We start from the raw sequence: 22,475 nt of genomic DNA, 5'->3' as shown, positions 1-22,475 counted from the left end.
TGTGGAGCATTCCACAGCCTAGTGACACACTGGTTAGCATGCATTCACCTTGCCCTGTGCCTAGTGTGTCTACTACCTCTGTTTAGAACAGAGCTAAACTCCCTCCCCAGGAGACCAATTCCAAAAAATATCACTCCAGGGCAAACGCCCACAGAGACTGAGACCATGAGAGACAAGACAGAGGACACAAGGGATTCACAGGTGGTTTGACGTTTGAGACTTTTCTTGCACTCTAACATGGGAAGGTCTTAGGCAGTAGTAGCCCAGCAAATCCACATTCTTTCCTTTAGCTACAGTCTCTTCTCATTCCCTAGGAGCCCATGTAACTGGGGGGGGGGGATAATTTGGAAAAGGGGAAAAATAAGATTATACAAGACAAAAAGCTCACACATCAGAGAAGAATTCCTTAAGACTCGACTGCAAGTTAAGACTTGTCCTAGCTGAGCACTTGTCATACCATTAGACCTGCACAGGGATTTTCCATTCCCAACCTTTTATGTAACAGCCCTCAGCTCCCTGGCTTCATGAGGAGGAGATTCTGGGCTCTGAGAAGCTCTACAGTCACTGTTGCCAGTTTGATGAGCAGAAAAAATGTGTTTCCTGAAATTTTCTTGAAGAGTTTATAAAAAAATAATTCTTATATTAACTGACATAAATAGCCCTGTTCCCTTCCCTCAGCTTGTGAGCTGCAAGAGACAAGGAACATTTTGGGATGAGAGTGGGAGGCAGAGGAGAGGGGAAGCAGTTTGTTTTCTTATTCTGCCTCTCCACACCCCTAACACTCCCCTTTAGCTCCTGTTTGTGGCCTTAATCTTCAGCACATCTCAAAGCTTCTGGTTACAGCCTAAAACAAGGTGAGATTTGCATATTATCTAACATAATTTGAGAATAGCAAGTGTTGCATTCTCGTTTCAAAGCAACAAGAAACACATTGTCTACTAAATCAGCAACACTCCTCTTATTTGAACTGCTGAGATTAATTTGCTTTTCATGCTTTCCAATAAAGAGAAAGGACTTGAGTACAGAGTTTAAACCAACTCCAACAGAGTACAATGCAACTCTTGCACTTATTTCTGTATTTCAAGAAATACTCTAGACAATTTGCAGATAGGTGCAAGATTTCACTCAATCCAGAAAAGCAAATTCATCATGAACTGAGGCATGAGAAACAAGAAGCATGAAATCAAGTGACATCTTAGCATGCACCACTGAAATCCTCTGTGTGATTTGTTTGGGGATTTTCTTGATATGGATTTTTCAAATATTTCACTCAGCTATGTTGAGGGCAAAGACTGAGTTTTATCCAAGTGCCATGGAAAGACTGGCCTATAAAAACAGAACCATGAGATGCTGGACAAAATCTTAATGACTTGGAGAAAGTTATTCCAGTTTGTCCTTGTTTTATTCTCACAATAGTGGTAATTCTGCCTTCTGTGTTTTGTATTTTGTGGCAGGTATGCCAGGGATATCCATCATCTTTAGGTTTACATGTCTGCAACAAGAAGCTTTCAAAGCATTTTACCTGTTCAGAGTTGCACCCTTCATTTGCAATTTGCTTTATCCAAGTTGTTTTTAGGTATTTCCAAATAAAATAGGAACAACTTAATTCTGCTTTGTTGTTCTTCCCTAATCCACAACCACTACCAGTTCAGTTAGATTCAGCTTGCATGATAGAATTATCATAATATGTGACTTTCAGTATTCAGGTGAAAGGCTTTTTCCTGATAGATGCCTTTGCCAGTGAGATTTTTTAATAATGCCAGCTTTGTATTAAAAAAAAAAAAGCTTAACTACAAAGAGATATCCTATTTTGGACTGTTGATTATCTAGGGGACTGAAGAAATGATGATCTAATTTACTATAGTACTGACACTAAGCAGTATCAGACTAAGTTCATAATTCTTTCACCTTATTACAGCAGTAAAATCATATATCTCCTGAGAAAAAGAATAAATCTATGAAGTAGACCATTTCCACCTTGTAAACGAAAAATATTTAAAGTATTTCCTGGTGGCACACGTAATAAGGAATTCTATTTCATCAGAAGTTCTTTTAGCTTTTCATGTAGAAAATCAGGTTCTTTGGTTTTAAGCATACAGCATACTTTGTCCATGTGACTGCTTCAGCCAACTTTCTGCAGTTTATTTGAACTCCCCCAACTCTTATCTTACTATCCAGGAAACAGAGCATTTGACACTGATTTCATCTCCACTTAAATGAGAGCATGATATGAACTAAAAATTTAAAGGCCCCAAGTCCCCAAAATCCCAGACTTTCCTGCCAATAAGTGAGGAAGAAAACTGCCTTAAGACTGAAAAGCAAGAGCAGCCTAAATCCCCACAATCAGCGGCAGCCACCAGACAGACACAGAAATGTTGACTTTATCTGATCAGTTTTGTTATCAGAAAAAAAATCTGCCCAAGTCACAAACTTGATACATTTATTAACTTTGGCAACATACACATTGATACACCAAGAAAGGGAAATCTGAAACAAATACACAAAAAGGGCAACATCTTCAGCTGGTGAAAACTGATGCAGCTCTACTGCGTTCAGAGAGCTGAACTGCATTGATTCAACCCATCTGAGGATCACATCTTTTAAAATTTAACCTGCATAGATTTATTTCTTTTTTCTTTTTGGCAATACTTATAGTTATGCCAGTAAGGCACAAGAGCCAGCCCAAGTTAGGTGTCTTAAGGTGATTATGTCTGGGAGGAGTCACTGATCAAACTAAGCCACAGTGTAAACTGGTGAATCTCCTAAATTTAATAGGAGTCGCACCTATTTGCAACAATGCCAAGCTTGATCTGTAAGTTACAGTATTGAGGACACACTATAGGATGAAGAAGCCAAAATATCTAATTTTGGGCAACTGAAATGACTAATAAAGAGGCCAGAGCATCAGGTTAAAAGAAAAACAGGACAAAGGTCTTGGATAGTACAGTGGGGTAGGGTGCAAAGAAGGTAAGAGTGACTGTAGAGACCCCAGAGCACAGTGCTCTCCTCCACTGGTTCACAGCATTCATCTTCCTTGTTTAGCAGTTGTTGGGCTGCAAACAGGCCACTGAAAATCAGTAGTTTCAATCATGCACATCATTATGTGTGTAAAACAATCACATTCAGGATTCTACAAAACCCTGGCCTTTTTTTCCAGTGAAATAATTTAGGTAATAAATATTCTCCACCCTGGAGCGGTATAAAACTTCTATAAAAATAGAAACAACATTCTTGGTTACAGCAGGTTGCACTTGGAGCAGTTGCTCCCAACTATGTTTTTTTATGTTTTTTTTTTTTTCCTTTTTTTTGAAAAGTATATAATTTATATATATATATAAAAAATCCCATTATCACCCTGGAGGCCTTCACACTCCAACACTCTTTTCTCAGAAAACCAGGACACATCTTTCCTATGGTGCAGAATTCAAGTGTACATGGTTCACTTCAGTGTATGTTCACTTTTCTAGAGAGATTCAAATAATTAACATAGAAGGGTACCACATGCCAGCATAACTGGGAAATTTGGCAATCTGGCCTTTGAAACTTTGCCACCACAAAATTATTTAAATAATACTGACAGATTTACCTGTCTGCCATCAATATGGACAGACTGACATCAACTGTTTGATTTGCAATCTAAGAACTGGAAAGAGCTCCTCTCGGATGTTACATATCAGGCCTTGTTCTAATTTTGAGGTTTGAGATCCCAGGGAGCCCAATCCCTGGAAATGCCCAACAGATCACTGCACACAAGTGGGGATTCAGACTCGAGATCCCAGGTTTGATGGGTTTAGTGCTCCTCCTGCTGGAGCAGAACACACGTCTGACCCATACACCTCATATTGCAGCTGCCTCCCAGACTGCAGTGTTAGCTGGAGCCCTGGGAAACAGCCTGACAACCCAGGAATACAAAGAAAACAAGGAAAAGGCGATATTATGAGGTAAATCAAACTTCTGTTAAAGACACAGAAATGGTAAACTTCCTCTTGTGACAGAGGTGGATTTTGGTGGTTATAAAATGGAACTCTACACAGATTTCTTGAAACAGCTCAGGCCAGAGTGTCAAAAGTCCTTTGAGCCCCTTAAAACCAGTGAATATTAAAGGCCCTTAGCAATGCACTAGCAATTCCACTGGTGTGCAGAAGAAGTGTGTTCAGTTAAGGGGTGTATTCAATTTTCCTTCAATATAAAAGGTAACATCTTGTATCAAAAGGCAGAAAAAGACTGAATGGCTCAATACTCTGGTTCCACAGCTCCTGGTTTAGCCTGTTTTGCACTGGTACACACCACCTTAAAGGAAAACTGCAGTAGAGAGATACACCTGATTACTAGACCAAGTCACTGTATGAGTTTTGTTCATTAAAAAAAAAACCACAATAAAAAAACCCAATAAAACAGGAAGTTATCATTTCAATAAACAATCAGCACTTACACTACGCTTATGGAAAGGGATTCATAGCAATCTCTGCAAAAAAAAGACATTATTCCACAGAAATGGGGAATGTGATCAACTGTTAAGAAGAAAAATTGTCAAAAATTTCTGCAGGTTACCAAGGATCTAAAATTTCTTGTTTCCAGACCCAGATGTATTCATCTAGACTAAGCTGCCTCTACTTTTCCACAAAACCTAGATGAAGTACATAGGTTTTCTTATACATGGAGAAATTCACTGCATCTCATTAATATTCCACTGTAGACAGAGTGAAATTTTCTGAGCAGAGACATTATCTAATATTTTTATAAAGTGCTGTGTACATTCACAGTGCTACATAAACACTAGTTTATATACAGCAAAGAAAAAGAAATCACTGCAGTTTTCCTTTGGCTTGTTAATTTGTTCACCCTTTTAGCCTGTCTCCTTTAGAGATGATTTAATAAATCCCCACTGTGGCATACAGTAAGGAAATTTCAAAGAACGGATAGGGCATGACAAAGGCTGCATGGAGCTGGTTCTTTCTCACCCAGGACTCTGTTCTCTTTGCCCATCTTTGTTTTCATCAGCTGTTCTGTGTTATTTCTGCTTTCCCTTCTCCTCTCTACCCCAAGGCAGTGTGGTGTCAATTTCTGCTGCTCCCTTTAACCTTCTCTCCCCACCCCCAAGGAGCTGGCATTGGTCCTTCTCAACACACACTGGTTACAAACACAGCAAACTTCAAATAAGGGAGAAAAAAAAAAAAAAACAAACCAACAAAACAAAACTAAACAAAAAAAACCTCAGCGATATGGCACCTAAACTCCAAAGTAAAACACTGGAAACAAAAGCACAAACTTGTCCTCCATCCGAAGCGGGATTCTCAGCAGAGGCTGCAGCAGAGTCTTCAAGGGAAGATGTGCCAGATAGAAGGCATGGATCAGCTTCCAGGACTGTAAAAACACAGCCTTAGGGCTTCGAATCACTAAGTGCGCTCCTCTCCAACTTACCAGAAGATCCTTCTCACTCCAGTCCCAGAGGGGAGGGGTGCTCAGTATGGCTTGCTGTCGTTCTTGGAGCGCTTGAGCTGTACTTTCAGCCGCTTCATGCCGATCTGGAAGCCGTTCATTGACTGAATAGCAGCCTGCGCAGAGACGGGATTGTCGTAACTCACAAAACCTGAGGAGAGGAAAACAAACGATTACCCCGTGCCAGAGGTGCCCACAATGGCTACTCACAGCTGGAAAGGCAGGCACTCACAAGGTCAGAGAGGCTTTCATGAAGTGCCATTTTCAGAAGCTCACAACTGTTTTAGACTCCTCGTAATAACTTCTAAAGGCTCTCAACCAAAGCATTGCTTGCTGACATATGGAACTTTGGCCAGAAGATAATTAACATTTTCTAGTCTATCAACAAAATAAGTACTGTTATTTATAACAACTCATACCTGGGAGAAAACCAAACCTGGAAAACGTTCATCCAGATTCAAAAGCTCATTAAAGATACAAGACTGATATCACCCTCATGACATTATGGGAGCAGATTTGTTTGGAGTAAAATAGCTGCCAAGGAAGGGCAGCACTGGTACCACTATTGTGTTTAGGTTGCTCTCAGATGGGAGGTTGCCTATCATTCCTGGAAAAGATTTTCCTGAAAATAAACTTCTCCAGTGTTCTGAAGGAGCCTATTTTAAACAACTCCACTCAATGTCTGGAGCGAGAATAACTCCCACTCCAGTCAATGCCTATTGTGTGCCCATAATATGTAGGTGTTATAGCTGAATGATCAGCATATTTCTGTGTTCTCACAAAGCACCAGATTGTCCACACCTTTTGGCTGAAATAGCAAAAAATTTAGGATTTTCTGTAGACACAAAGCTATCAAAACCATAAAGAAAGGCTCACTTCTATCTCATCACAACAAATCTCCATCTATCAAAACAGTCACGAGAGCTTATGGCACTAGAAAAATGCAATATGGTACCCACAGTACTTATTTAGAAAAATATTAATAGAAAAAATTCATAATCATAATGTACTAAGTAATATATACAAATTATTATTGAAATTATTGAAAAGATGGGAAGAGGCAAGAGGAAGAACTATCTCAGGATTACAGTCTGCATACACAAATAATTACCACAGAACTTTCTGAGTTAGAAGGGATCCACAAAAATCAAGGAATCCAACTCCTAAGTGAATGGCCCATAAGGGGATTGAACCCACAAACCTGGCATTATTAGCACTGTGCTTTAACCAACTCAGCTAATCTCAGGGAAAATTAGCTAGGACCAGAACACTATAATAGGGCACAATAGTATGAAACTCTGAAAAGCAAAAAGTCACATTGAAAATAAGAAAAAAATAGTTTATTGCTGAAAGTGTTTGGTTTATTTATTTTTAGGAATGTATAGATATTCCCTACTTACTTAACAGCTAGACTAGACAATATACTGAAAAGGAGATTACTATAAAAGCCACCTTTTTACAAATAATGATTTATAGAATGACAAAATTTCCTGAGTTGAAATGGATCCACAAAGATCACTGAAGTCCCTGCACAGAACACCCTGAGAATTACAATGTTCATCTGAGAGCACTTTCTAAGCACTTCTAGAACTCTGTCAGGCTGGTGCTGTGACCACTTCCCTGGGGAGCCTGTTCCAATGCCCATGCACCCTCTGGGTGAAAAATCTTTTCCTAATATCCAACCTAAACCTCCCCTGACTCAGCTTCAGGCCTTTATCTTGAGTCCTGTCATTGGTCACCAGAGAGAAATCTGCCTCACTCTTTCCCCTTGTAAGGAAGCTATAGATCCAACATACCAAAACACTTGCTTAGATTGGTCTGCTTGTCAATGAAAACCTTGGCAGAGACGACATTTCCAAATGGCATGAACATCTGCAGCAGATCCTGATCCCCAAACTCCTGGGGAAGATGGTAGATAAACAGATTGGCTCCTTCTGGACCTTCAAACAAGTAGGAAAATAAATTCAGAAAGAGCATAGATACCACATACCCACTGCACAAAAAAAGGTTGAAGAGCCAGTCAAGACAAATTTTCTAGATAAAACAATGAAACTGCTATTCACAGTACTGCAGAGCACTTGATTCCAGAATAAATGAGCATGAGCCTTTGCTGGGACTGATCACTCAAACGATTCTAGCTCTTTCTGTCCACTTTTGTTTGTACTTTACACATTGTGCCAAAACTGGTTCACAGATATTTGCTGTAATGACAGCTGAACAGTAAGTTTGAGTACTAAATGTTGACTGAACAAAAAATGGCTATGCAAAACTTGTGGTCCCAAAGCAACTAAATAAATTTCCAAACAAAATACAAATAATCATATTGTTTGCAATTTGACAGATTCTCTTCTAAACATGCTACATTCTGCTGAAATGCTACATTACTTTACACAACATATTAAATTTAACCTGAATCTGAAGAGTGAAAAGACTAGCATAAGTAGCTGTTGGAAGAGGTGAAGGACCCAGAAAACAAAATTAATAAAACCACGTCTGATTCTCTGACAGTGGGATGTATCAGGCTGTAGACTCATTCTCCTTCCCTCTGACAACATGCAGGACAATGATTAAGGAAGCACTTAAGATGAAACAAACCCCATGAGAAACATCCTGTGTAAAATCTACTTTGGGCAGCCCTTAGTAGAAAGATCCCACAGACCTTTTTTATCTTCAGTAACTCCTGGATTCTAAAAAATGGCATCAAATAAAAAATCTGCACGTAAGGTAGGTGCAAGGGCTCAGCTTGCCCTTTTGAAAACCCCTCTCAAGTTGTTTCTACAACTTTCTGCCTACCTTCTTTTTGACTTCCTGCTGCACCAATACTCTGCTGTGTTAAGAGACTCTGGTTATAGAGTGTGGGCAGTGCAGCAGCAGCATATTGCTGGATTCCAGAATAAGCCTGTGTGAGGGCTTCCATTGTGCTGCCTGTCCCATTTGAGAGACCACCACTGCCAAGTCCTCCATTTAAGGCTGCCATTCCTGTATAAGAAAGAAGAAATAAAAGATGACTGAGTGCTTCCACTGAGACAGATTAATAACCTTTCAAAGGCTCTGCACGATTACAAAAAGCAGGGAGCAGAAAAAAATCACCCCAGAGACCTATCACAGGCTGAGGAATGATAATCAGCCATTCCCCCAGGCCACCATGACACATAACTTACCTGCTAAAGAGCTAACGTTGAGGCCTGCTGTAGCACCTGCCAGCGTCTGCAATGCTCCAAGGGAAGCCATTGGATTAACAGAGGAGCTGCTACTGGAACTAGGTGAGGAACCTGCTATTAAAATAAAACAATTAAACTTCAACTAATATTTTTTAGTCCAATTCAACTTCTTCATTAAGTTATTCCAAAAGAAAAAATTAGTAAGGAACAGATTCAGGCAACACAGGATACTTTATGTAAAAAAAACCCCCTAAACCCACACAACTTGATTGATCATACTGCTTATATGTTCTAAGCCCTTCCTACATTTTTTTAAAATTTCTACTTCATCATAATACTCTTGGTAGCAATAATAATGTCAGTAAGTTAAGACATATAAGATTGAGACATTATACAAATGTTGGCTAAACCCTGTATCTCAACAGTGATGCCCTGTTTCCTGTTCCCTGTTGCCTAAAGTAAGAGTCACTTGCTATGTATTAACATATATCCTTGAAATGTCACTCAAGGTGAAAAAGACCTGCAACATAGATACTAGGGATATTAAAGAAGGCTGAACATATGGTTTTCCCATACTGCCAGAACAGGAACACCACACGTCCAGATTATTTTGACACATTAAATAATTTTCTATTAAAAATCCTGCTGCCACAGCTGGGGCCAGGACTGAGAAACATCTTGAAAAGTACATCCAAAAATAAGTAGTCTGTCTTCTATTCCAGCAACATCTTCAACTACATCAACTCAGTCAGAGAAGTCTGCCAATATAGTACCTAGGACAGTAACAGCTTACATGGCCCACCAAATTCTACACCAGGTAAGAGTTAGCTCTATAGAAGGCAACATCAAAATCATGAGAAAAAAAGTCTTCCAAGCTGGTATGTCAAAAGAAAAAGAAGTTCACACTGAGGTCATCTACAAAGATTTATGGACATGATAAAATAAGAAATGCATAGTATTTTTATGATTATATAGCAGTGGTTTTTCATACAGTTTTGTGCACTTTTTTTTCTTCTTTGCAGAAGAAAAGCTATCTGTATTGCTATTAACCAAGAAGTTGAGATTTACTGCACAAGATGCACTAGAAAATACTCATGGTTGCTAAAAATTAAAAGACACTGAAGACTGATGCTGTAAAGGCATCTTGTAGTCTGCTTGTAAGAGGAACTTATAGGTTTGACCAAGGAGCTAAAAGAAGAACTGAATTTGAAGCATTTTCAGTTTTCCTCATGTTATTGTGAATCTCAGTTATGCTACAAACATCCATTAAAACTGTTAAAAGAATTGTTAGCATCTTTCAAGAGGTTTCACACACACACTACATATTTACCACTTCATGTTTGTGGCACAAAGTCTCTGCTGGGGTGGGATATTGGAAATATTTAAATGGAATACAGCCTAACAACCCCTTAAGAAAAGTAGTTGTATCTAACCAAAGGTGCATGAGAACCAGAGAGCTGCACTGCATACCACATTTTGTAGTAACAGATGGAATGACAAACCTCATCTAGTACATGTTAAGACAAACTCTCCTAATAAATCAAAAATTGAAAGACAATGTCCCAAACTATTTTAAGATGCTTACTCTGATGAAAAGGAGACTTTCTATCTTACTATCAAGTAGCATATTAAATGTTGGGAAAACACAGAAAACAAGTTACAGTATAATCCTCAAACTGACTGAATAAAAGACAGAGTTCAGAATTATAGTTACCTTGATTTTAGAATATCACTTGTTTCTGCAACATTTCATTGCTGATCTTTATAATTCAAAAAGACACCATATTTGACAGATGAGAACACCACTTAAAAACCCTTCCAAATCTATCCCAAATAAAATAGCAGAAGCTAAAGGAAAAAAAAGGCTAGAGAACAAAGTGAGAGAGAAAATGGATACCTTCTCTACTTTAAAAAGCTGTGATTTTAAATAAATTAAGTTAAATTGCTATAAAAAGCTGATCACACAGTTATTTTAGTTTAGCTCCTTTGTCAGAAATTTCTTCAGGCAAAACAAGAAATGCTTTAGTACTGAAAACGCCAAGAAAACTGAAGACTTGTCTGTATTTTCTTTATCCTATGTACCTAGGAATTGAAGACAGCATCCCATTTCTGATGATGACAAAAGGCAGATAAGTAACAGTAGAACAGAAATACAGGGCAATTACAAAGGAATGCTTCTTGTGTATAGCCTATATACCAACAGAGCCATCTGTGAATCTAGGATTTTTTCAGCCAAAGGCAATGTCTCGTTAATAATTACAATTTTCATTCATTAATTTCAGTGCAATGTGAAAACCAAATTGTTGGACTCTACTATTTCTAAGGCACAACTTCTGCAATTTAATCGTGCACTATGCTAAGAAAAAATCTGGGTTTTATTTTTAAATTATCAGGTGACAACTTGACCTGATATCCTGCAATTCTGTTCTTGAAATATCTAATGACTGTTTTTTCCCTTTTCATCCTCATCAAAACACTAATGTATTTGTAGGCTGTAATCATATCCTTCTCCTATGTCATGTTATATTTTTCAGACTATTCATAATAGGGAAGGAGTTCTACTGTTCTAGTCAGCATTTCTCTTTTTCTTGTGTTGTATTTTAGATCAAAAAAGAGAACAAAGCAATGGAGATGGAAAATCAATATCGTTTTATGTATGTTCTTTACTCCATCCTTAATTATTTACATTGTTTCTGTGCAGTTTTTGGTGGTTTGTTGGGGCTTTTTCTTGCTACTAAGGTTATGTTTTCTTAGATCTATCTACTGAGTTATATCTAGTCAAAAAAGCTATCTCTAACAGAAGTAGCTGAAAATACTTAAGAAGGTTTTTGGCAAAGTTGAATATGTAACAAAGAACAGCTTTGTAGAAAGATATTGAAAGACATATTATTAGCAAGATAATGAGACTTGGACAAGGACATCAAGTAACAACTTGTGGAGGTAGGTAAACTGAGAGGACAGTTCAGCCTGTCCTAATTGAGTCACATAGACCTGAAGAAAAGTTAAATTCAGGTGATGAATCTGACTGAACTGTACTTGAATTAGTCCCAGTAAAACCAGAAATACTCTGCTATCTCTGAAAATAATTTTGCCAGAGAGAAATCAAGGCCAGGAAAATAATCTGAGCTTTGTTGGACCTTTGAGGTTGCCTTTAGAAGGAAGAGAAATGGAAACATACCTCAGCGTTTGCAACCATTCTATTTTGCTCTGAAGCAGATAATTCTTATTGGTGCTCAAGTCAAAAAGATGGCAGACAAGACACTCCTATCCTGAGATACCTTCAATAGTATTTTCTTGGCTGTCCCTTTCACAAGCTAGCAGTTTGAATTAATTTATGGCCATGGTCTCTGCAACAATGACCACAAAACAGCAGCAGACTGTTCAGTTCCAAGAGCTATCCTTCAGCAACATTGAAGGTTTTACTTCATCCCATTCTACATCAAAATATACAACTGTGCTTGGAACTATCTAAAGAAAATTGTCTGAAATGGGTAGGAAGGCAGCACAAAAACAATACATAATGCCTCTGAGTTCCACCATTCTGACATGTAACCCATCCATAGTCCATGGGCTGCACTGTGTAGACCTCCAGGCTCCCCAGATACCAATGATATCAGTGCAGATGAAAGAAAATCAAGAAGGCAACTATGCAGAAGGACTGTCTGGATTTTTCCACCAATTATGCTATTTGAGCAGAGATGTTCAAATAAGCATCAGGTGAACATTTGGATGACAGATGGAGAGAAGTCAAGGAGTTAGTCATCTCATCTGCAGGTAGGTTTAAGAGGTTATCACAGTAGATGTTGCCATATGTCCCTCAGACAAGGCAGGCACTTACTAACACATGGTACTGAACTGCTATGTACTGGGTTTCTTCAAGGTCTGGGTGTGGCTCGGGAAGGACAGATGTGTGGAGCTGAACAGCCTGTGAATACAGAGATTGCTTGAAGACTAAAGAGTTAAAAAGCTGTGTAATTACAGGAAGGATCATGGGATTGAATGTGTCTGTACACATTGAGGCTTCCCCTAATCCCAGTTTGAGTGTAGTTTTAAAAGGTGAAGCATATTTACACCTCTAACAAAGAGCATCAGAACTGTTTCAGAATTTGATGTCAGTGACTACTTATAGTCAACATGCCCTCCAAATTTTTTTTTATTTCTTTTGAACAGAGTTAATCTTTACTCTTTAAAATTGTACTTGAAATTAGGTTTAAAGAGCAATACAGTAGTGCCTGCCTCATGTTACAAGCCTGTGAAGAGTTAACTGATAAATCTGTATAGGATATAAATACAAATGACCCATCATGATAACTGAATTGTTGACACACACCATTTATTGGTATTACTAACAATCAGAAGGTTATTTGAATTCAGCACAGAAAGTACTGGAAAGTGGGCTGCTTCCCACCCTGTAGATCTCCATGAGCATGAAAGAAATGGAACAGAGTCCTGAAGTATATCTCTCATCAAGGAAAAAGGAACCTGCATAATTTTGTGGAACAGCCAAAATTCACAGAGGGGAAGCCAATTCCAAAGAATCACTCAGTAGTAGCATAACTTCATTTGAAAGGGACCTCAGTGGATCATCCTGTCTAACAGTCTGCTCAAAGCTGATCTAACCTGAATTTGAAAAGGTCCTTTCCAATTGTATTTGCAGTCTCTGAAATGATGGAGATTTCACAGCCCCTCTGGCACCTTGTTCCTAAGCTTGATCAGTCTTGCCATTAATTTTATTTTTCTACCGAATCAGAATTTTCTCAGCTGCAACTTGTGTCCATTGCCCTTGTCCTTTCACTGGATGCTTCTGAGAAGGGGCTGTCTGCTTTTTCTAGCACATCTGACATTTGAACTTCACAACCTGCCAGCCCTTCTCTACCTCAACAAAACAGAGAACAAACTTGCTGCAGTCTTCAGACAAGAGAGCCAATAAATGCCACTCACAACAAATTGCAACAGCAGGAGGAAATATAGGAGAAATTGTCAGATATATTCACTTTCATGCTTCCTTTATGACGAAAAAGCATTAGTGGGTTATGAATGCAGCTCTTCTGTAGTCTGAACTCTTCACAGTTTTTTGTTTGTTTTCTTTTGTTTTTTTAAGTATAGAATAGGATACATAGCTGTGAGTCAAGATGAATTTTAAAATTTTAATCTTTTAAGGATTGCAGACCACAAAGTTTTTATGTAAAAATTCTCCTGCAACAGAACACTCTTTGGACTAACTCTTTCTTGGGAATTTCTTTAAGTAGAAAACTGTGCAAAGCACCCATGGTTTAACTCCTAATCATGTGACAGAAGGTTTTCTAAACAGCTTTTCCTTGTAATCTCTTTATAATCTCTTAGCCTGGCTCCTTGGTCCTCCTACACAATTCAAATCTACCTGTGGAAGTCTAAAACCGCCTCCCCTCCACCCCTCTTTGCTCTCTTACAATCACAGGTGAGGATGTCAAGTCTGTAGGACAGAAGCTAAAGATGCTGGAAAACTGACACCCTGAAAATACAGGATCTCCCTTCTCATGCCAGGATTTAGTAATAACTCAAAACAGGATAGAAATAACTGAGTAGAATACTGATCCTTGTTTGTGATAAAAACTTAGTATGTCTGCCATAAGCACAATTCAATTTTTTTTAGTTCTTTGCTTGTTGCATTTAATGATCACATTTAGCAATAGGGCAGCAAAAGAACACTACTTGGACATTCTAGTATCTCTGAAACCCAACCCAAAACAAACAAAACACCAAAATGCCACGTAAAGGGAAGATACTGATATTTATGTGCAACTCATACACTAAATTCTAGACAACTACTTTCCAGGAAAAGTTCTAGGTGTCTCTTTATTCTTCTTTTATGAGGAAATTATAATATCCTTGTCTTCATTAATGGAATATAAACTGTACTGTTCTAGTGCACAGAATGCATGACCTCATGCTAAAGACATTTTCTGTTTCCATGTTAAGAGGAACAGGGCGTATTTACCACAGTGCCTGCCTAAAATCACAGATAAACCAAATATGCGATGAGATTGTAATAACATGACTGGAAGGAGGTCACCTACCTTTCTTTCATGATGACCTCAAAAATTCTTTTTACTCTAAATTAATCTGACCATTTGGAGGAAGAGACACAGCAGGTAAAAAAGCCTTTGCTGGTGGCAAAGATATCTACCTTAAACAGAGGCCAGTGAATCCACTAGTAAACTGTTCCTCTATTAAAGACCAACACGAAAGTGACAGACAAAACAGGTGACATCTATCCTGAAGGGACTTCCAGGGCAATGCATGTCAGGCTGCAGCAGGGGCAGTCTCTTACCTGAGCTGGTGAGCACACTCAGGGGGCTGCTGGAGGAGGTGAGTGCAGCGGTGCCACTCGGTGTGTTCTGAGCTGCGCTGGCCGCAGCTGCCAATGCAGCCAGGTTCTGTAACTGCATCGCATTCAGTCCTGCAACACAGGGAACAATGCCGAGGTTCTCCTGTCAGAGCCACCATCACACAAGTGTACCACATCCAGGAGCTTCAAAGCAACAGGCTTAGTACTAGTTACTCATCTTCTCTACATTGCAACTCCTTGCTATAATTGAAAATCTTTTCTTTGCCCAGATAGATGTGATTCAGGAAAAGGCCAGGTAGTCATAATACCAGATGGAGATTTCAAAGTACAGAAATTTTCTAGCAGTGTTCTCTCCAGTCAACAAAAGCACAGGAGTTAAGTTGTGGGACACATATTGAGAAAGTAAGAAAATTACAGCCTGAGAAATATTCCAGGCTGGAGCTTTTCAGCTCTGTTCCCAGCCGATAAGCTGGTCCAGCTCAAGGCTAGGGAGAATTTCTCCCAGGCTGATAATTTGGTCAAAATAAAAAGGAATTAATAACAAAGATAGAACACCTGTTGTGGTGTGTGACCAGGCCCTGGGAATGGGGTGTCTTCTCTCTGAGCCAATCCCCTCTTCTCTACTCTTGGAGTTGCAGTCATGCTATAAAACCAAGTGTATTTCTAAATAAACTTGTCTCTTTCTTCCTGTCATCAAAGACAACCATGTAACTGTGCATCTTATTTCCGCTGCACTTAAAGGGTTAAAACCCCTTTCCACGGCTACATTAAGTCAGGCTCTGAGAGCTCCTGTGCAAGCCAGAGAAACTGCCAAGACACCAGGCCAATAACTTCTCCCACTCTCAGGTCCCTCCACACTCTGCATGGGGACAGCAGTAACTGCAAAATTCTTTCACAAAAGGCTCACACCACAGAGGCCACAAAGTCATGGCTTCAACCCATCACCAGCTGAGCATCAGTATGTTTTGTTTGGTCCCCTGGCAGCCAAGAAGCAACAGTCGATTGTGAGACAATTGATAAGTGGCAACTCGTGACCACAGGATCAGCCAATGTATGTGTAGGCTGGTCAAACACACTGGCAAGAAATCCAGGAAACCTCAGGCATGTTGTGCATAGGGAGCATGGAATACTGCAGAGGGAGGAAGGCACCCCTGAGTTTATGAATTTTACTGGTTAATTTATTCATCTGACTCACCTTCATCTTGAGCCACTGTTTTTGAATGAAATCGTTTGGTCAGTACTGACAATATTCTGCCCTCTTTTTCTGCCAGAGGATCCATTGATATGGATCTTATTTTAACCATCCTTTTGTAGACTAGCTCCATTCTTCCAATTCTGCTTCCCTTCACTTTTCTCTTATTTTCCATTTTTTGTCTCTATCTTTGATTATTTTAACAATTCCTCCTCTCTTTATCTGACTTCAGACAATCCCTAATACTTAATCCAAACATAATTAAAAACAAAACTAAATCAATCACCCTTCATTTAACAACATCAGAACATCCTAAGCAGAGGTGCTATCTAATCTTTTGGATACTTAGAAAGACCTTGGGAGCAAAGCACACATCTCAAATAATTAAAACATCAGTTTTGTAATTTAAGCATGTAAACAGATGACATAAGAATGTGACAATTATTTTCTGAATTATTTCTAAATTTTCTAATTATTTTCTAAAGTACTTCTAATACCTCGAGCATAGTTTGGCTTTTTAAACTCTTTTTCAATTGTTTTCTATTTGTGGCAGGATCTGTTTTCTTTGGTAAACTTAGTTCCCAAAACAAATGGATTCTGACTTTATTTAGATTCTCAAGATTCCATGTAACGTAAAAGCATGAAGTTAAAATCAGAAAGCTTTCTATTTTGCTTCTGTTGTGCTACAGAGGGTTAAAAGTGCAAGTGCAGGAGCTAATGAACAGAGCAGCTTGCTCCTTACTGAAGCAGTTTGTCATGTGCACACTGCACCTGTCCTCTTGTCATCACACTGTTTTCCCATCTGCTTTCAAACAGCTTCGAGATTAAATTTTGCCTACAAAGTCTGATATAGTTTGGGATCTAATTACCTACTTAATTTTTCTTTCTATGAATTTCAAGAAAGGAGATCAGCTGAGATAATATCAAGACCTTAAAACTACAACTTTTTTGAATCATAGATTTGGAATAACCATGTAACATACTACTTACATGTCTGGTTTCTCAATTTTTAAGGTTTGTTTGTTTTTGTATTTTTTTTTTTAAATAGTGAAGATAGAACTACCCTGGAAACTTCTCAATCTCAGCTAGTTATGCCCTTCTCTCTGCCCCAGTCCTTAGTGCTATACTTTCTTCTTTATTATATCTTGTTTTAAAGCAGGCACAAGAGGGAGGGGAAAAGGCAAGATCATGTGCATAACAAAATCCATTACAGATCATCCTCACACAGGATATTAGTGAAACGGTTTTTTAAAAATAATTGCTTTTTGCAAGAGTCTTAGATCTAAGAGCTCTTAAGAATCTAGCATGAAAGAAGTCAACGTAGGAAGATTAATTTAGAATCAACCTCTAGTATAAATCAAAATTCTTACAAATGAAAATATAACACTTTGCAAATGCTTTTAATTGTCACTAATGGGTGCACCACCCAACACAAGTCAGATCTACAAAGACACTTTTGGAGGAACTTCTGCACAGAAAGGGCACATGATATCAGCAACTACCATTAAACTCCAGCAGGCAATTTGAAAAGTTAAGTCTTCAGTAATAAAATCAAAACTATAGATTTTTCTGCCAGCAGAAGAATTTAGAGAATGTGGTGAATGGAGTTACTAACATGTGTTTTATTATTCCCAACTGTGTGAAGACAAAAGGGACAAGCAATTTAGAGCCCCAGGACTGCTATACTCAGTGAATATTCTGACTAGCAGTCCACAGCAAGGAATTTAGCTCATATCTATGAAGCTGATTTTCCCTAATAATAATGGCATAATTAACTGTAATTCAAATTAATGAATAAAAGAATCTGAACGAAGCACTAGCTTGCATTCCTAACAACAGTGTATTTCCATCTTAAATGCTTTGTTGTTAAATGCACTGAAAATAGGAAAACTAAAAATCCAGAATCACTGAAAACATGTGCATTAGTGAGTGCCTATTTCACAACACACTTCTTCACATATGCACCTATTTGGATGAAAACAAATAAAGAGAGCATTCTTTTTACTACCCATAAGGGAAGATAATTTTAAATGCCAGAGGTTGGGAAGATACCACCACTTACCTTGGTAACAATAGTTAACTAAGATTAAGAAGGAACATCCACACTTGTAGCAGTCCTGTCATTTCAAAGGAGTAGGCAAACTCAGGACTACTTATTTCAAATGAGAATAAAATGCCTACAGCCTTTTGGCTACTTTGTTCTCTTTTGTTTGGCACTGAATTTGTCTTCTGGTGGAAGAAAACTCACCTCCCATTGGGTGGAGGCTGCTCAGTGTGTTCAGGTTCCCAGATGAAGCAGCTGCTGTCTGCTGAAGGAGCTGCAAATAAAGCTAGACATTACACCAAAAAACAAAACAAGAGTGAGAGTGAGGGCTGGCTCTGCTTCTGGGAGAAACTGCATCACACCACAGCCAGAGCGCCGTCACAAATGAATTCCTGCAGCCCATGCACCACATCAGAGCAAAGCATAAAGAGAATTCCCCAAACAACACAGCCAGAGCACCACCAGTGAAGCTCCCTGTAGCCCATGCAGCACACTGCAGCCAAAGCAACAGCACAATGCTTTCCTCACTCAACATCAGCAGTGCTGAGGGCAAATTATAGCCAACACACCAAGACAAAACCAGCAGAATCAGAAGTGAGAGAGAATTCCTATTCAAAGCACCTAAGGCAGGATTGCCACCCCTAAGGATATGCTACCTCAAAAAAGACTTTACACCTGCCACTGCCAGCATGGGACAAATGGCAATGCCATAACAAAACCAAAGAGCCACTACAAGAGGGAATCTCCTCTACTTTCCTTATGCACAGTAGACATAAGAGACATTTCAAGCTTCAGCTTAGGTTTTCAGAGATTTCCAATTCCTTCTTCCATTAAGTAGTTATTAAAACAATTATAACCTACCAAAACTAAAAAAGTAGTAAAAGGATTGCCCCATTCCAACTATACACCGTACCAAGAATGAGATTAAATTTTCCTTTTCTGTTCCTCAGACTTTATATTGCATGAATACAGTTGTCAGAACTACTCTAGCAACCCTTATGAGTCACAGCACATCAGTTTTTGAAAAGTTCATCCTTTAGGGACCCAGCAAAATCAAGTGAAATGAAACTGCAGTCTATCCTCTGCTACGTAATTTTTGCTAAAGAGAGTAGCTTCTCTCTGTTTTCTGTAGGGTTTGCTTTTATTCAGTTGGTTGTTGTTTGAGTTTTATTTACTCTGCTTCCAATCTGATCATCTTTTCTATTTGGACAGCACCAAGTACTGTTCCAGGTTTCACTGGAAGAGGATGACAGAAATAAAGGAAAATAATAAAGAAATCTTGTCATCAGATAGACAAGAAAAAGGCATTTGTATGGTAAACTTTGAGGCAGTACTGTATAAAGAAAAGGCACATTCTACAGAATGCAGGAGAAAAACTCAAGGTTTCAACCATTAGGGCTACTGTGACTGGGGCTGAAATCCTCCCATAAAAGTATCCCAACTAGGTGAGAGCACGTAACACAATTTCAGCTTTCTCATCTACAAAACGGGGATTAAGAACCCAGCTCCTAACTACCAGGAGCCTTCTAAAAATGAATATATTAAACACTGCAAGACAGTCACACACTCCAATCACTGAAGAGATGAAAACCCAAATCAGAAACTCACTGCTAAGTACTGGGGTCCAAGTGTGTTGAGACCAGCCAGGTTTCCCCATATTGAGGCAGCACTGATCTGTTGCATTTGTTGCTGAAGTTGCTGAGCAATTCGTTTCTGCTCTTTGTCCTTCTGCGTGTCTGCAAATTTTACAACAATGGGAGAAGAGCAACCCTGCAAACAGCAATTCAAACAATTACATACTTGCTATCCCCAGCAATCACAAAAATACTGAATTAAGACCCAGTCACTGGAAGCATTCCCCTCCTTCTCTAAGCACATATACAGACATATATATATATTCAAACAGCACATTTCATCAAAAGGCTCAAAATCTTATTTGCGTTTAGTTCTATTTTGTATTGTGACATTTTCTCTGCAGATGAAGTTTCTATGTAAAACTCTAAAAATAGAGCAAAACAAACACAAAGGTCCAGGAGCAGTTTTTGTGAAGAAACACCAACTGCACTCGTCCTTTTCTCTGCTCTTTAGTCCCCGAAACCCCACAGTGACTGCCTGACAAATTACATCTGCTCCTGACACCCACTAACTTGTTTTACCTCCATGGTTTGTGCTTGGTGCATTGCTTTGATTGCTGTTTGTGCCATGGCTCTTGTTGTAAAAGTCACAAATGCACAACCTGGGGAAAGAACAAAAAGGAATCAAGTTATTCACTACCTCCACAATTATTGGGATGAATAAAGGAACGAAAATGCAAGGGCAGGGAGAGGGTGTAGGTGGGAATCACAGAAAAAGCTCAGATGCCAGGCTGAGTTGCAAAAGGCAGCATCCAGCATCCTGAAACTGCCAGAGAAGCTTCTTGCTTTGCTCACCTCGGCTCAGGCCATCCGGGCCCCGTAATATCCTGCATTCTTCAATCTGCCCAAAGGGGGAGAACATCACTCGAATATCATTTTCATTGCACTTCTTGGAGATCATTCCAATAAACAACTTCCTATCTTCTACTGCTAAGGAATCGAAAAACAAAGAGTATCACCAGCAAATATGTGCTTACTAGATCTTAGGTCTTCTCCATTAAATGCAGTTATTTCCCTTGTATTTAGATATGGGCTTATCAAATCCAGATTCCCAGTAATGGACTGTGTCTTTAAGAGGATGCATGTGAGGTATTTCAACGAACCTGACAGATGTCTGTTTTATGATTTTATGTTTATGATTTCTGACTGATTTTTAGCTTGTGAAGTCCTGTGAACAACAGGAATGTAAAAAAAGGAAACAGGTATGTCAGATTCGGCATTTCCCTGTATCTCTTCAGTTCTATGTGAGAGAAGGCTTGAATGTTGTTTACTGGACTATTTTCATTGTCTTTCCTCTGCTTATTCTATCTTTAGACTACCAACATATACCTAACTGCATATAAACAAGCAAGTGAACTCAGAAAGTTTCTTTTTAGCCTCCTGCCAATCACCTACATTTAGATACGCCCACTTCCTCATGCTCCTCTCTCAACAGTGGAAGCAACAGCAGTTGCTAAAACAGAACACTTTTATTTCTGTTAGTGATATGCCCGTTCTGATCTGCAACAAAAGCACAAAAATAACACCTCAAACCAAACCATGGACTGTGTAGTACTGTGTCTTGGCTCTAAATACTGATGCTATTAGATATATTAGAGTTGAAGAATACCTTTCAGTGTGCAGACTGTTTTAAAATAAATGGTTCAGAAAGACATTTCTCCTAACTTTTCAGTTAGCTGTTACTAATGTCAGCTAAAGGTCACTTGAGTGAGTAGGGTAAATTTTAATTCAGAGCAGAATTTTATACTCTCGATTTACTTACTTAAGGATGCTAATCATCTCTGAAACACTTTCTTTTAAAGGATGAAGTGAATTATTCAGAATATCACTTGAAAATATCAAACAGTTTAAGTACACAACATTCATCACTATATAAAATATAGTATAATGAAGGCTTTAGCACATTTTGAATCTTCAATAAAGTCTTCTCCTATTCAGTGCTACAGTGAGGGGAAATCAACTTATGTATTGAATTTTCTAAGATGGTGGAAAGAAAGACTCCAAACTATTCCAGCAGACGTAACTTTAACTGGTTGTTAAATCTTAATATTGTATCCAATTCATTTTCAGGTCTTAGAGCAGAAAGCTGCTTTCAGATCCTTTCAGCAGTACATTTTAGTTCAACTAATCCAGAATCTCTTGTTTGGGTGGCAACCTCAAATACTTTCATAACTAATGCTTTCTTATTTTTTGTGTCACCTTCACTTTTTATTAACACTCAGAATTACATAATAGCCTTAGAATTACCGTCCTAAAATTCCACTGAATACTTTTTTCACTTTCCATTATTTTCCCAGGATATTTGTATGTGCCTTGGTATGTAATGCAAGATCATTTTTAGTTTAGAGAACCAATTCTGTTCTCCTCCCAAAAATACTTCAAAAGAATGACTCCTTTCTAGATATATTTACACAGGAACATGTCCTGTATATCCATCGAGGAATCTGCAGGTGGAATTACTCCTACTGTATGTTACCCATACATTTCATCTTCTGTTTTCAATTATATTAAGAGGTAAGCTTTCTCAAACTAGGACTATCTTCTCCATGATGCAACACAAGCTACTGCAAATGAAGAAAATAAAATTCAGCCAAGCCTAGAAAGGCTGAAGCTACAAGATGCTAAACATTATCTTTGCTTAGGTTGCAGCAATACAGATACATACATATTTGAACAT

General features: G+C 38.6%; 1 protein-coding gene across 13 annotated transcripts in view; it reads right to left on the bottom strand.

Annotated features, from left to right (window-relative positions):
• The window catches only part of CELF1 (CUGBP Elav-like family member 1), a 63,662-nt gene that overhangs the window by 5,039 nt on the left and 36,148 nt on the right, over positions 1 to 22,475 (bottom strand). For 6 of the 13 annotated variants that reach the window (XM_088166849.1, XM_088166841.1, XM_088166839.1 and 3 more), the window contains 9 exons: positions 20,594 to 20,728; positions 20,321 to 20,400; positions 19,773 to 19,934; positions 18,369 to 18,450; positions 14,911 to 15,039; positions 8,601 to 8,714; positions 8,233 to 8,418; positions 7,236 to 7,379; positions 5,422 to 5,590 (listed from right to left, as the gene is read on the bottom strand). In XM_088166849.1, coding sequence (XP_088022975.1) covers positions 5,463 to 5,590; positions 7,236 to 7,379; positions 8,233 to 8,418; positions 8,601 to 8,714; positions 14,911 to 15,039; positions 18,369 to 18,450; positions 19,773 to 19,934; positions 20,321 to 20,400; positions 20,594 to 20,728 — 1,160 coding nt within the window. In that variant the 3' untranslated portion in view covers positions 5,422 to 5,462. The remainder of the gene's footprint in view (positions 1 to 5,421; positions 5,591 to 7,235; positions 7,380 to 8,232; positions 8,419 to 8,600; positions 8,715 to 14,910; positions 15,040 to 18,368; positions 18,451 to 19,772; positions 19,935 to 20,320; positions 20,401 to 20,593; positions 20,729 to 22,475) is intronic. The other 7 variants (XM_088166846.1, XM_088166847.1, XM_014881875.2 and 4 more) reach the window with 7 other exon arrangements.

The sequence above is a fragment of the Sturnus vulgaris genome, chromosome 6 (assembly GCF_052056855.1).
Source record: "Sturnus vulgaris isolate bStuVul1 chromosome 6, bStuVul1.hap1, whole genome shotgun sequence".
Taxonomy (NCBI): domain Eukaryota; kingdom Metazoa; phylum Chordata; class Aves; order Passeriformes; family Sturnidae; genus Sturnus; species Sturnus vulgaris.
This window is presented reverse-complemented; position numbering and strand designations above follow the sequence as displayed.